We start from the raw sequence: 16,045 nt of genomic DNA on the forward strand, positions 1-16,045 counted from the left end.
ATGTATAAATACTGATTAATAGATAACCCCAAAGTCCACCACTGTGGGGCGCTGTCAGATAAGATTTAGCAGAAAAGAGTTTCTTTTGTCCTTTTTTCTTCCCCATAAAATAAAAACTACGTACACTTTTAAACATTCCGGATAAAACACACGTTTGTTTCTAAATACTCTTAAAACAACTAACCGTTAAAATGATTGTATTGAAATAAAAGTATCACGGAGGCGTGTTTATTAGCACCGCCCAGATTGACAAGCCCCGCCCCTCTTTATCACCCAGTCACGCAGTGCATTCTGGGGAACCGAGTTCTACGCCTTAAATACTAAAAACACCATCCGTCGTCAGCAAGATGCCGTCCGTACACAAATTACTGCTAGAGGAAGCTCTGCAAGACAGTCCGCAGGTAGGAGAAATGTGTATCTGCGTGCAGATTCAGTACAGTAAGTGTGTGTAGTTGTGTGTAGACTTGTGTTAATGTGCAGTCATGGTGAACGTGCAGCAGCTCCTCGGTGACAGCGTCCTGTGGGCGACTAGTGTTTTATCCCCCAACATTAAACACTAACTAGAAGTGTTTATGCAGCTCGTATATAGTGATACACGACGGATTAGTTACACAGCACTGGGGGATTGTTAACTGTTTCCTGTCTACAGACAACAACAGACACAATGTGGCCACATCTCAGCTGTTTACGAATTGACAGCTCTTTCTTTTAGGCCATGTTATGGTTTTGTGTGTGTATGTGTGTGTGTGTGTGTGTGTGTGTGTGTGTGTGTGTGTGTGTGTGTGTGAGGGAGGGAGGGAGGGAGATAGACAGACAGACAGACAGACAGACAGACAGACAGAGAGATAGATAGATAGATGGATGGAGAGAGACAGATAGAGAGAAAGGGATAGATAGATAGAGAGAGAGAGAGAGAGAGAGAGAGAATCTTGTACATAAAGAACACTAGGAACAGCCTGAGAGAGGGTCACACCCTGTGATTCACCAACATACAAATATTATCTATCTATCTATCTATCTATCTATCTATCTATCTATCTATCTATCTATCTATCAGCATACACAATCATGTGGCAGCAGCATAACATCATACATATCAAGAGCTTCAGTTAATGTTCACATCAAACATAAGAGGGAGGAAAACTTCTGATCTCTGTTACTTTAACCTTGGCTTGCTGGTTGGTACAGGATGTGCTGATTCATCGAGTAGTTCAGAAACCGCTGGAGTAAAAAACCAAAAAAACGTGTGAGAGTGTGAGCGAATTGAATCAAGTTGTGTGTGAGGAATCGCTTTGTTGATGATGTAAATGGTCAGACTGGGATGAAGGATACAGTGATTTAACGTGTATATAATCACTCTTTAGCATCTAGTAGCGTCTCAACATGTAGAAAAAAATCAACGTTTGAGGTGGATGAGCTGGTTACTGAGTCTCACATGTTCTCCCACATCCCAAGTCATGCTGGTAGGCAGAGTGACTAGAATCATTCAGCCCAAGGTGTGTGTCCGATCTCGGGTGTGTTCCAGCTTTCTGCACATCATTCCTGGGACTGGAGTCATGTCCACTTTGATTGTAACAGGGATTCATTAACCTGTAGGAAACGAGTGAGGAATGAGAAAAATTACACACAAAATCACATCTAAAGTGTTGGCTTTATTTATAAAGGTTTAACTCTCATAGTTTTATTAAAATATCTCATGTCTAAGTGGGTTCTCTGCCAGCCGTGTTTTGTCATGAGAACTAGTTCAAGGTTTTTGTGTCACATGCGTCATAAAAAATCGAGAGCATCATAACGCCGTGGTGTTAACCGCAAAAGTCGTCCCTAAATCGCTCCAGAATCAGACCCTTGACCCTCTGTTTACATGGTGAACGTTTGCATGAGGCAGGAGTGATGTAATAGCGAACATGTACTTCTAATCTCAATATAATTGTGTTTAAATGAATCACCTCAGAGTTTGCTTTAGAAGAGTAAAGAAGGCGACTCTTAGAGCTGACATGAAGCTACTGATTCTCTTTCGATTCCCATACTGAGAAATAATGACTATGCTTTATGATTTTTTTAAAATTAATATTAAATGTTATAAAATTCTAAATTAAAATTGCTTTAAAAAAAAATAACAACCCCCAGTCGAGTCTGTTTATATGTAAATCATAACAGTTATTTTCCAAATAAAATATTTATTATCGCCATTTATTTATTTATTTATTTATTTATTTATTTATTTATAATTTAGTTTTTTTGCACTAATATCTACCTAAAACCGAGCCGGTTATAAGATTGGTGCAATCTCTAGTGACTACTAGAGGCATTTTTTTAATAAAAATCCTCAACAATGTAATCTGATCCACATTGTCTTCCTCAGTTATGTCTACATGCTAAAAATTATGATGCATGTTGCATTAATTAATTCATTCATTTGTTTATTCAGCTGGAGCTCAGGTTGTGAGTTTAGTGGGTTTTAAACTGCAGTATATAATTCGAATAGTCTGATTCAAGTGAAAAATCCGTAATGTGAAGGCTGTTATGTGGATCGGGTGGATGCGGTACATCCTGTAGGAGGTACTGAGAAGAACTGTGTCACGATTCCTGCGATCTTAGCTCGTACTCGGGTTCACACATGTTCAGTAAAGTAACCTGTGTGTGTCTTTTAGCCACCGATGACATCATTATCTTCCACAACACACATGTACATATAACAACAACAATAATAATAATAATAATAATAATAATTTATGGAGAGTTGATATGGTTGTGTTCACCATGCTCGTTTGTGATGATCCAAGATGAACACAAACACACTGAGGTTTGATAGAATCAATTGAGAACAATCTTACTGGGATTCACAACACCGTGTGCAGTGTGTGTTATATTTGTGGGAGGAAACACACACACACACACACACACACACACACACACACACACTCACACAACGAGCATGTGAATGTGAACAAATGTTAAGTATATATATAGTCTAAATAGCTACAGCACTTCACCATAGTGTAGATCATGAAGCTAAAATCATATGAAGCTAAGATTATAGTGTAAAATCATGAAGCTGCTTCCTTTTATACTTCCTGTGAATGGAGAGTTAATTGGAGTTCATTAAATAGGACAGATTTTACTGTGCCATGTTTCTCCTGTCTGATACTCTCACACAGACACACACACACACACACAGACAGACACACACAGACAGACACACACAGACAGACACACACACACAGACACACACACACACACACACACACACACACACACTCTCACACATACATACTCTCACACACACACATGCATACACACACACTCATTCTCATGCACTCACTCTCACACAGACACGCACACACAGACAGACACACACAGACAGACACACACAGACAGACACACACAGACAGACACACACAGACAGACACACACAGACAGACACACACAGACAGACACACACAGACAGACACACACAGACAGACACACACAGACAGACACACACACACAGACACACACACACAGACACACACACACAGACACACACACACACACTCTCACACATACATACTCTCACACACACACATGCATACACACACACTCATTCTCATGCACTCACTCTCACACACACACACTCATTCTCATGCACTCACTCTCACACACATTCACTCACTCACTCACTCACTCTCACACACACACTCACACATGCGCGCGCACACACACACACACACTCACTCTCACTCTCACATGCACATACTGTACACACACTAACTCTTACACATTCACACAATCACACTCACTCTCTCTCACACACAAACAAACACTTTCCATCTCCCCAGTGACTCAGGTGTGAAACACTCAGACCATCACACCTGCATGGGTGGACAAGTCCTAAATGTAATAACTAGTCCACTGGGACAGTGAAAGCTCTGATGTTCTTCCTGATGTTGCCTTTGTCCTGAAGTCTAATTTACATGACTGGAATGTGACACCCAACCAATAAATGTAATAAACCAGTTTAAATGTATTAAACCAATAATCCATGTCTATAGATTATGGAAACAGAGTGTGTACTTCTCAAATCTCTGTGAGAAGAACATTTATGTGGCTGTTTGTTGTGTTTCAATCAGATCTCTAGCTCCCTAGCTGGTGAGTCAGTAGTTATCTGGTGTAAAGGAGTTCCTCCGTCTCTGTAGAAAAACAACAATATGTCAAATATGTGTGTTTAAAACATTGTGTATATTTGTTAGTTTAACCACACGGTTCTGTTATGACACATCAAACAAGATGTGAGATCGTACGCTCGTAAGATGTGAGATCGTACGTTAGATCGTAGATCAGTAAAACATGCATCAGATCTCATTTGAGAGCTACAATTACAAGCTACTGATGTTTGTACATGAAGCTGAGAGTTTGGTTTGTTTGCCAACATTTTTCCAGCTGAGAGGCTTCAGGACATATGATGTCATTTCCAGTAAGACCTCATGGTGAGCGTCCAGGCTGCCTGATGCATTTTTGGTGCATTGTGGGATTTATTTTAGGGAGTGAAAGTTCCAGTGCACTGAAGGCTTTTATACACAGAGACCAACAGACTGACTGACAGAGAGAGAGAGAGAGAGAGAGAGAGAGAGATGGACAGACAGAGAGAGAGAGAGAGAGAGAGAGATGGACAGACGGACAGACAGAGAGAGAGAGAGATGGACAGACGGACAGACAGAGAGAGAGAGAGATGGACAGACGGACAGACAGAGAGAGAGAGAGAGAGAGAGAGAGAGAGATGGACAGATAGAGGGAGAGAGAGAGAAATGGACAGACGGACAGAGACGGACCGACGGACGGACAGAGAGAGAGAGAGAGACGGACAGAGAGAGAGAGATGGACAGACAGAGAGAGAGATGGACAGAGAGAGAGACAGACAGACAGACAGAGAGAGAGATGGACAGACAGAGAGAGAGAGACGGACAGATAGAGAGACAGACAGACAGACGGACGGACAGAGAGAGAGAGAGATGGACGGACGGAGAGAGAGAGAGACGGAGAGAGAGAGAGAGAGATTGACGGACGGACAGAGAGGGACGGACGGACAGAGAGGGACGGACGGACAGAGAGAGACGGACGGACGGACAGAGAGGAACGGACGGACGGACAGAGAGAGATGGACGACGGACGGACAGAGAGGGACGGACGGACAGAGAGGGACGAACGGACAGAGAGGGACGAACGGACGGACAGAGAGGGACGGACGGACGGACAGAGAGGGACGGACGGACGGACAGAGAGGGACGGACGGACGGACAGAGAGGGACGGACGGACGGACAGAGAGGGACGGACGGACGGACGGACGGACAGAGAGGGACGGACGGACGGACAGAGAGGGACGGACGGACAGAGAGGGACGGACGGACAGAGTGGGACGGACGGACGGACGGACAGAGTGGGACGGACGGACGGACGGACAGAGTGGGACGGACGGACGGACAGAGAGGGACGGACGGACGGACGGACAGAGAGGGACGGACGGACGGACGGACAGAGAGGGACGGACGGACGGACAGAGAGGGACGGACGGACGGACGGACAGAGAGGGACGGACGGACGGACGGACAGAGAGGGACGGACGGACGGACGGACAGAGAGGGACGGACGGACGGACGGACGGACAGAGAGGGACGGACGGACGGACGGACGGACAGAGAGGGACGGACGGACGGACGGACGGACAGAGAGGGACGGACGGACGGACGGACGGACAGAGCGGGACGGACGGACGGACGGACAGAGAGGGACGGACGGACGGACGGACAGACAGAGAGGGACGGACGGACGGACGGACAGACAGAGAGGGACGGACGGACGGACAGACAGAGAGGGACGGACGGACGGACGGACAGAGAGGGACGGACGGACGGACGGACAGAGAGGGACGGACGGACGGACAGAGAGGGACGGACGGACGGACGGACCGACGGACGAACAGAGAGGGAGGGACGGACCGACCGACCGACGGACAGAGAGGGAGTTATGGACGGACAGAGAGGGAGGGACGGACGGACAGAGAGGGAGGGACGGACAGACAGAGAGGGAGGGACGGACGGACAGAGAGGGAGGGACGGACAGAGAGGGAGGGACGGACAGAGAGGGAGGGACGGACAGAGAGGGACGGACGGACGGACGGACAGAGAGGGACGGACGGACGGACGGACAGAGAGGGACGGACGGACGGACGGACAGAGAGGGACGGACGGACGGACGGACAGAGAGGGACGGACGGACGGACGGACAGAGAGGGACGGACGGACGGACGGACGGACAGAGAGGGACGGACGGACAGAGAGGGACGGACGGACAGAGAGGGACGGACGGACGGACGGACAGAGATGGACGACGGACGAACGGACAGAGAGGGACGGACGGACGAACGGACAGAGAGGGACCGAGAGGGACGGACGGACAGAGAGGGACGGACGGACGGACGGACAGAGAGGGACGGACGGACGGACGGACAGAGAGGGACGGACGGACGGACGGACAGAGAGGGAGTTACGGACGGACAGAGAGGGAGGGACGGACGGACGGACGGACAGAGAGGGAGGGACGGACGGACGGACAGAGAGGGAGGGACGGACGGACGGACCGACGGACGAACAGAGAGGGAGGGACGGACCGACCGACGGACAGAGAGGGAGTTATGGACGGACAGAGAGGGAGTTATGGACGGACAGAGAGGGAGGGACGGATGGACAGAGAGGGAGGGACGGACGGACAGAGAGGGAGGGAGGGACGGACCGACCGACGGACGGACAGAGAGGGAGTTACGGACGGACCGACCGACGGACAGAGAGGGAGTTACGGACGGACCGACCGACGGACAGAGAGGGAGTTACGGACGGACCGACCGACGGACAGAGAGGGAGGGACGGACCGACCGACGGACGGACAGAGAGGGAGGAACGGACGGACGGACGGCCAGAGAGGGAGGAACGGACGGACGGACGGCCAGAGAGGGAGTTACGGACGGACGGACGGCCAGAGAGGGAGGGACGGACGGACGGACGGCCAGAGAGAGAGGGACGGACGGACGGACGGCCAGAGAGGGACGGACGGACGGCCAGAGAGGGACGGACGGACGGACGGACGGCCAGAGAGGGAGGGACGGACAGAGAGAGACGGACGGACGGACGGACAGACAGAGAGGGACGGACGGGCAGGCGGACAGTCAGACAGACAGACATGGAGACACGGACGGACGGACAGACAGACAGACTGACATGGAGAGACGGACAGACAGACAGACTGACATGGAGAGATGAACGGACAGAAACAGAGAGAGAGAGAGAGAGACGGATGGACAGACAGACAGAGAGATAGAGAGAGAGATGGATGGACAGACATGGAGAATGCGATGGACGGACAGACAGACAGACAGACAGAGAGCGATGGACAGACAGACAGACAGAGAGAGAGCGATGGACAGACAGACAGACAGACAGAGAGAGAGAGAGAGTGATGGACGGACAGACAGACAGGCACAGAGACAGAGAGACAGACAGAGAGAGAGAGAGAGAGCGCGATGGACAGACAGACAGACAGCTGTTATAATGCTGACTCCTTGATAGCCCCCTGACTACTGATATGGAGAGCTGATTGAGACACAGACACAGTCTTCATTCTCTCATGATAATCTCTCTGGTGAATGTTTGTACTCTGGTTTTCTCTCAGCACACAGGATGTGGGTCTCCTTCCTGATTCTGGAATTATTTCCTGCCGTCCATTCAAGCTAATTAATTTCAACAAATTGTACTTTCTTCCAGCATCAAGACCATGTGACTAGAGCTTCAGGTGGTGGGATTTATAAAGAGTTTACGCTTAAACAAACATAACAACACAAAGTTTTCTTTAGCAGAAGTCAGCAGGAGGTTTAGCTCCTCCATCTCGGCTCAGCTCGGGATTTGTGGTAGGAGAAATGTTCAGGTAACAGGAACGTGGGACTGTTTTAGTCAGGATGATTAACTCCTTTGACTTTTTACGGTTTTGTTAGTTCTCTTTGTGACGTGTGCAGTAGTGGTGGTCTTCACACAGCTTCCACACGCCGATCTGCGGCACTTTCGCTACAGAAGCCTTTTCACTCAGGAGAATTGTTTGTGTTTTTCCTTTAACCAGAGAACCCCCCTCCTTCATGTCCCCATCAGAGCCTGATGTCTGTAAACAAAGACAATGATTTAATGACACTTACTGTAGTGTTTGTGTCTTGTCTCATGTGGTGTTCTATTTCCTCTGGATGCTGTTTATGGGACATTCCTGTAGTGCTGAGAGCTTATGAGCACTTATGAGGATCAGCTAAACGACGGAGTTCACGATACAGACTCCTTTGTTTCCACAAACTTCTTAAATAAACGATCGATTGTCGCAATCTGATCTGTTTTTGTAGGACTTTATGTTCACGCTCGTATAAATGACTCTCACTCACTCACTCATTTTCTACCGCTTTATCCGAACTACCTCGGGTCACTGGGAACCTGTGCCTATCTCAGGCGTCATCGGGCATCAAGGCAGGATACACCCTGGACGGATTGCCAACCCATCGCAGGGCACACACACTCTCATTCACAGTGCTCCCCACACCGTATAAATGACAATAAACAAAATGAACCGTGGTTGGTTGATTCCAGTCAGACACACCCTTTTGCGAGATCCTTAGCCAATAAAAGCTCTGGCTACATGAGAATACATTAAATCCTGAACATTCAAAAACTGAACTTTAAATACTGTGTGAATCAACTTCAGAGTGAGTGAGTGAGTTTTATTTGTTTGCTTGTTGTTTTATTTGTTTGTTGTTTTATTTCTTTTTGTACTCACTCTTAAAGTGTCTCATCTGATGAAAGCACAGCTGGTCTGTAAAAGTCTTTAGTCCTGGTGGACGTCACGCCCTGCCAGTGAACTGACAAACGGAGCTGTTAGGATGCTTTAACGCGCTGATATAGATATAAAGCTCTGTCAGAACTGCTGTTGTTTCTGTCACAGCTTTTAAACATTTATGTGACTTGTCCCTTGTGAACACAACTGAACAGACAGAACACAGAATGGTATCTAGGACCAAACATCATGTACAGATATGCTGTGATGGTTAAACGTCATGTACAGATATACTGTGATGGTTAAACGTCATGTACAGATATGCTTTGATGGTTAAACGTCATGTACAGATATACTGTGATGGTTAAACGTCATGTACAGATATACTGTGATGGTTAAACGTCATGTACAGATATACTGTGATGGTCCGTGGATGTGTGTGTGTATTATTATTATTATTATTATTATTATTATTATTACTATTATTATTATTAATCTAATACACTACAGCAGCTGTGTTCCACTCACTAGGAAGCTCTGTAGATAAGAGACTGTGTGATGTGACAATATAACGTCCATATTGTGTTAAATGAAAATATTGGGTTTTTATTTCATTTTTTTTAATTAAACAAATGTTTTTTTGTGTTGATTGACAGCAGAACAGTACAAAGAGCAACTAATGGAAATTTATTTGAGGCTTGTCTCCATAGAAAAAAAAAAGACACAGCAAAGTAGGGAATTCCAATTAAAGGGTACCATGAGGTCGTAATAATAATATTAATAATAATAATGATAATAATAAATTGACATTGTAATTAGAGTTAACGTGTGGAAATAAGTTCATGTTAATGGGGTGAAAGTTTATTTATATAAAATATCCAATTAAGAAAGGACAGGAGACGAATAACTGGATAATTAAACAAATGTTTCCAAAGAAACTTGCAGCTTAGTGGTGCTTCATCTTCTTCTTCTTCATCATCTTCTTCTTCTTCTGTTAACAACACATTGTTAAGATCAATTTCGCCCTTTCGCCCACGTTAGTCTTCACAGGACTTCTCGTTTTCCCCATTCAAAGTAGGCTATGCAAATGTTTTTGTTTTTTTCCCCCCCCTTGACAGAAGCGTCGAGACGAAGCCTCTCAGACCGCATGTCCGCCCTCGTGCGTGTTTGTATTGGCAATCAGGAGGCATGTCATCATGTCAGGTGGCTGTAAGGATTCAGGTTGGACAGGTCTGCTCCCTGCTCCAGGCTACACCTTCAATTACATAAGAGTCAAACAGACACGACTGCCATGTGGTAATCAGGTCACATGCTGCGGACGCTGCAATTCATTTTCTCATCGGTTTGAGCCGCACCCACGGGCCACGTCCACCACATGGCTGAGATGAGACTCGTTTTACATTAAGAGGTCGGGGAAGGGAAGGGTCACGTAATTATCACTGGGGTTTTTCTCTGGGGCTCCAAATGAAATGCATGAACACGAACAGTAGAAATAACAACAGGGAAAATAGATTGTGTCTGAACTTACATACATAATGTGAGTTTTTACTCTGACAATCCACGAAGTTTCTATTGTCACTCCGCCAAAACAAAATGAACCCAAGATTTAAAAAAAAAAATAAAAAAATTGTATTTCTTTTTTCCCAGAGGCCAAAAATGTTGTTTCCTCCTGTTTGGTTGTGTCCATGTTGATTATCAAATGTCTTTGTCACGTGTCATTCCACAGTGGTGTTAAAGGTGGGGTGCACGATCTCTGAAATCCAATGTTGACATTTGAAATTACCTAAACAAACACACCTTTAACGCAAATGGGTGTCACCCCTGTTTTGATAGCTCCGCCCCACATATACATACGCAGGCAACTATTATGGCAGAACCTGCTGGGGCAGATGGCCGAGGGGATATTTTTATCAATAAATAAACTCAATGAGTAATACCGTGGTAATACAGGTCAAATGGGTTTTTGTAGTACTGTGTATTGTACGTGAAAGGTTTAGCTTTAACGTGGAAGATGACGTTCAACACCTAGAACCCGAGGCAGAGGTAACGGCAGGTATCCGCCGTGTCAACGTTTCAATGGCTTTCTGCTAATGTCAGACATGCGCACTGAACACTCTCTCTGCCGAATACTGACAAGACACGCCCCTTTCTGCTCATTGGCTACACGTTTGTTTTGTTAGTCAGCCCGACTCAGTTTTCTGAAGCATTTTTCAAACATCATACACCCCACCTTTAATATGAAGCGCATATGGAAGTAGACATTCAGGACTTAAAAAATGTGTAGAGTTCTTTTTATCATTTCTCTTTTTCTCTAAAATACTAGGAGTGAAATTTTCATAGAAAAACAAAAACAGTTCTTTTTTTTCCACACAGATGTTTTGTATCTTCAGAGGAAATGTTGATATCAAACCCATTTCTGCTGTCTGAGATGCTGTTTTGCATGCAGTGTTTGTCCCTTACACTGAATTTTAGTGGCGTTGATCAATTTGAGCTGCTTTTTAGATGAACAATCACACGTCTCACACTGGAAGCCAACACAGTCCTGACTCTGACTCACAGACACATCATTCACTTCTTTATACCGATTGCAAACGTCGCATAAGTCCATTAGCATTCTGCCTGTAAGTTATTATGTAAGGTTGTGAGTTTAAATCCTACATCCAGGTTGTACTGCCATGTGACTCGATAATAAGTGATCAAAAACAACTTGCATGCCTACAAGTGCTCATTAAAACAAATCGGATGCATGTAGTATGAACTTTTAGTGCGACAGCAGTGACTCCTGTCTGAGTTACTCCAAAGCAAATCAATCAGAACTACTACAGATGTCCTTCAGAAACATCCGGAAACCTGTCAGTACAGTCAAAGGGTGTAAAAAGGATTAGTGGAAAGAAAAGTCTAGAAAGAAAGATAGTTGTACCTTGTTCTGCTGGTGGGCCGTGTAACCTTTACTCCTCACTCCCAAATCTAAAGCCTGCAGTGCCATGAACGATACTGATTATAACAGTAGAGCTGTTTGATTTAGAAGAGATTTCGTGTAAATGTTATTTTAAAATCGAAATAATTTGATTTTAGTGGTTAACATTAAAATGACTTAATGTTTGACTGGATGTTTCAGACCCGCACGTTGCTCAGTGTGTTTGAAGAAGATGCGAGCACCCTGACGGACTACAGCAACCAGCTCTTGCAGTGTATGCAGAGAGTGTTTGGGGCGCAGGTACACACATGCGCACACACACACACGCACACACGCACACACACAGTATGCCATTCTACTGAAGTATGCTGCTGAATTTTACTTGAAATCTCTCTCTATTTCTTTCTTTCTTTCATTGTTTCTTTTATCTTTCGTTCTTCCTTTAGAATGAGATGGCTCTGGCCACCGAACAGCTCTCAAAACAGTTGCTTCAGTATGAGAAACAGGTAATACTGTTGTTTCCCTATAGTTCATAACAGCAGCAGGAACTGCAGTGCTATTTCCAGATCATAAACCTAACACAGTGCCAAAGTGAACACCATCAGTAGCTCCCAGGATGAGCTGATTTCATCTCACTCTCATTCACACTAGCTCACACACTCGCTCTCATTCACACTCTCATTCACACTCTCACACACACACTCACTCACACACACACACACACACACACACACACACTCACTCACTGCCTCACTGCAGACAGTTGGGAGATACCAATCGCTGGATGTCCTTAGACTGGAGGAAATCAGAGAACACTTGATGAACAAGGAAAACATGCAAACACACACACACACACACACACACACAGAGCAGAGGCTGAAATCAATCCCCCAACCTCTTCCTTTCACATGTCACTGCTTCATATAAATCTTTCACGTGTCACCGATCACAATATAATGCTTTTTAGAGCTTTTTAAAAGCTCTTTAGTAAGGTGCTTCACGAAGGTGTCCTGAATGCATGTGGCTCGACAGCTGAACACTAAATTATTCAGTGTTTTGGAGTTTGAGTCATTTTCTTTGATGTTACAGAACTTTGCTCTGGGGAAAGAAGATGAAGAGGTAATCAGCACGCTGCACCATTTCGCCAAAACCATGGATGAGGTGAGCAAGTCTCTACACGCTGCTACGTCTCCGCTCTTGGGCTTTGAGTGTATACTGTAGCTAGACGAATGTGAAGGGCTTTGTAGAGTCCGTGCGTGTGTGCGCGCGCGCGCGTGTGTGTGTATCAGTGGGTAGGCTCTGGTGGGTGTGGACATCCAGCACGAGCACAGGTGGAGACGGTGTGGGGTAACAGCAGGTAGTGAGCTAACAGATGCGAGCTGTTCTCGCTGCCAGCAAGGTCAATGTTTCAGATGGTGTGGGCTGGAAACCCGGACTCCATTTTTTTTGTTTGCTGCTACCATAATGTTCTTTTTTTATTATCATCATGTTTTTTTGTTGTTTTTTTTAGAAAGTGTGTGAAGAGGTTTTTTTTTTCTTCCCCTAAATCATCGTAGGCATTGTAACCTTTCCATCTGTCTCTCAATCTTTCAGCTGAACGCTCTGCATGTTGATTTGGCCACTCAGATGGCTGATAGGATGGTGTTTCCCATGGTGCAGTTCAGAGAGAAGGACCTGACTGGTATGTCAGCGTTATACTCATTAAACCCTCATTAAACCCTCATTAAAATAAATTAATTGTGTCCCTCTGACATGTAGCATGGCTACATTTCTGTCTACTGTGCACTATCTGTACTGAAGCTTTCAATGGGAAATAATCACACGCCGCACGTTAAACCTTACACTGGATACAGTCTGAAGGGTTTTTCCATGTGTTTATATCTTGAATATTTCTTTTATTATTATTTATTTTTATTATTTCTACAGAAATAAGCACACTGAAAGAGATATTCGGGATCGCCAGTGACGGTAAGTCCAGAACACGTCTCTGAATCTACTGTAGAGCATGAAAGGGGGATTTTTGAGGGATTTAATTCCTCTCGTCTCCTCTCTCTCTTTCTCTTTAGAGCACGAAGCCGCCATGATCAAATACAGCCGACTGCCCAAGAGGAGAGAGAATGAGAAGGTAGGCGATTAAATCTAGGGCCTTGTATTACATTCATATGACACATTTTAAGACTTCGGCAGGAAGGAATTAGTGTCTATAATGATAAGTCTGTAATGATATCAGAAATGACACTGACATAGTAGTTCAAATCAATTCGATTCAATTTATTTGTATAAAGCTTTACACTCTTCACATGTGTCTCAAAGCAGCTTTACAGAAGTCTGGATACAGGAAAAAAAAGATCTCTAATGATCAATTCTGAGGTGACGGTGGTGAGGAAAAAACTCCCTGAGGAATAAAAAACCTTGAGAGGAACCTCATCCTCATTTGGGTGACACTCAAGGTTTCTTCCTCATATCATCTCAGGGAGTTTTCCTCACCACCGCCACCTCAGGCTTTATCATTAAATAGTAACATTTTAAACTTAAACACAAGTTGCAACGTGAAGTGAACTGCAGTGGGTTTTATTTAGGGGTATCAGAGTAAAAAGGGGCTGATTTTCAGATATTCATTTGTAAAAAAAAAAAAAAAAAAAAAAAGACACCATTCTAAAATTCCAATAAAATTTTCTGGTTTGACAAAATATGGAAAAAGTTCAGTGGGGATAAATACTTTTGCAAGGCACTGTATTCTGTCATATTTATAATGTAAATAGTGTTTAATAAATGTTACGTTTAGTATTTGTTAAAATAAACAATATAAGATGAGGATTTCTGAAATATTGTGCCATCTAAACAAAAAAGCTAATGATTTAATATTTTGTGTGTGTGTGTGTGTGTGTGTGTGTGTGTGTGTGTGTGTGTGTGTGTGTTCCACAGCTGAAATCAGAGCTGGTTAATGAGGTGGCCTTCTGTCGGAGGAAGCAGCACCAGGCCTCCATGCAGTATTACTGCGCTCTTAATGCCTTACAGTACAGGAAGAGAGTAGCCATACTGGAGCCCATGCTGGGGTACACACAAGCCCAGGTCTGAGAAAACTCTCCTTGAATCTACATACAGCTCAAGAAATTAAGAGACCACTCAAATGTTTTGTTTCTCTACATGTACAACAGGCATTGTCTAAACACAATCAAACCTCATTCTGTGTGCTGGGGTACTTAAAAATACAGTGCTGTGATCATCACTGCATGGCAAAAACAATGAAAAATAACTAAAAGGCAAAAGAGTTGAGGAAATAAAGGGTTCAGTCTTGCCAATAGGATTCTGTGAGCATCAGTTGCTTTTATACTTAAAATTTGATCGACGGTGGTTCATAAAAATAAGGTCAAGCAGCAGACATTAAGGACAAAAAGACTACAGACTCTAGCAGAGGGAGAAAATGACTCTCTGCTGACGGGACGACTCCTCACTGGCAGAGATGACGATTACAAATCACTCGCGTATCACTCAACAACTGTACGCTGACAAAAAAGGCAAAAAATGGTTGGGGTGAAGTGTACAGTGGAAACAGGGCAGCACTGAAAAAGCCATTTATCAATGTGAAGCACAGATAAGCCATGCTGAGGTTTGACAATTACCACAAGGATCTGTGGTGGAAAGGAATACATGGTGGTTAGACAGAGACTTGGTGAAGTCTGGATCTCTGGCGATCTTGACACGGTTTGCAAAGTCGGGGTACATCTTTTCGAAGGCCGCAAAGTCAAGTCATGTACCAGGTCGTCCTTCTACTCTGACAATGTTCCTCAAATATGAGGATTGGTCTGTCCAGCAGGACAATGCTCCATGCCACAGCCACGTCAATCAAGCTGTGGATGGAGGACCAGCAGACCTGAAGATCTAAACCCTACTGAAACTTTTGCAATGGGATCAAATCAAAGACAGATGGAGTGTCGTAAAATAATAGAGATCGTGCCAACATGAGTGAAAGCTTTTATTCAGAATTCAGCGTTATTCCAGCAACTATTGATTTCTGAGCATGACTATAAAATGTTGCTTTGTTTAAAAACTAATAGCAACTTTTCTTTATTTGAGGTCTGAAAAATGCTAAAAATCTTTTTATTGTCTTTATTCTGTTATGAAATTCACTAAATAATAAATTTGTTTTCTGGGAGAAATGTTGTTAGTAGCGTTTAGAATAAAACACACAAGCTCAAAAGTTATAAAGATTAAATCCTGAGGAACTGATTAGTGCAGTGATGTCTCTTTTTCCAGATCTGTTTGTGTGAGAAATGGCAGCGGATTCTTTATAA

General features: G+C 44.6%; 1 protein-coding gene across 2 annotated transcripts in view; it reads left to right on the forward strand.

Annotated features, from left to right (window-relative positions):
• The first annotated feature begins 253 nt into the window (after positions 1–253).
• Positions 254–16,045, forward strand: part of appl2 (adaptor protein, phosphotyrosine interaction, PH domain and leucine zipper containing 2) — a 27,786-nt gene continuing 11,994 nt past the window's right edge. For both annotated transcript variants that reach the window (XM_027172911.2, XM_027172912.2), the window contains exons 1-8: positions 254–401; positions 11,952–12,050; positions 12,197–12,256; positions 12,840–12,911; positions 13,344–13,431; positions 13,677–13,718; positions 13,817–13,875; positions 14,676–14,822. In XM_027172911.2, coding sequence (XP_027028712.1) covers positions 348–401; positions 11,952–12,050; positions 12,197–12,256; positions 12,840–12,911; positions 13,344–13,431; positions 13,677–13,718; positions 13,817–13,875; positions 14,676–14,822 — 621 coding nt within the window. In that variant the 5' untranslated portion in view covers positions 254–347. The remainder of the gene's footprint in view (positions 402–11,951; positions 12,051–12,196; positions 12,257–12,839; positions 12,912–13,343; positions 13,432–13,676; positions 13,719–13,816; positions 13,876–14,675; positions 14,823–16,045) is intronic.

This window comes from Tachysurus fulvidraco, chromosome 10 (genome assembly GCF_022655615.1).
Source record: "Tachysurus fulvidraco isolate hzauxx_2018 chromosome 10, HZAU_PFXX_2.0, whole genome shotgun sequence".
NCBI lineage: Eukaryota > Metazoa > Chordata > Actinopteri > Siluriformes > Bagridae > Tachysurus > Tachysurus fulvidraco.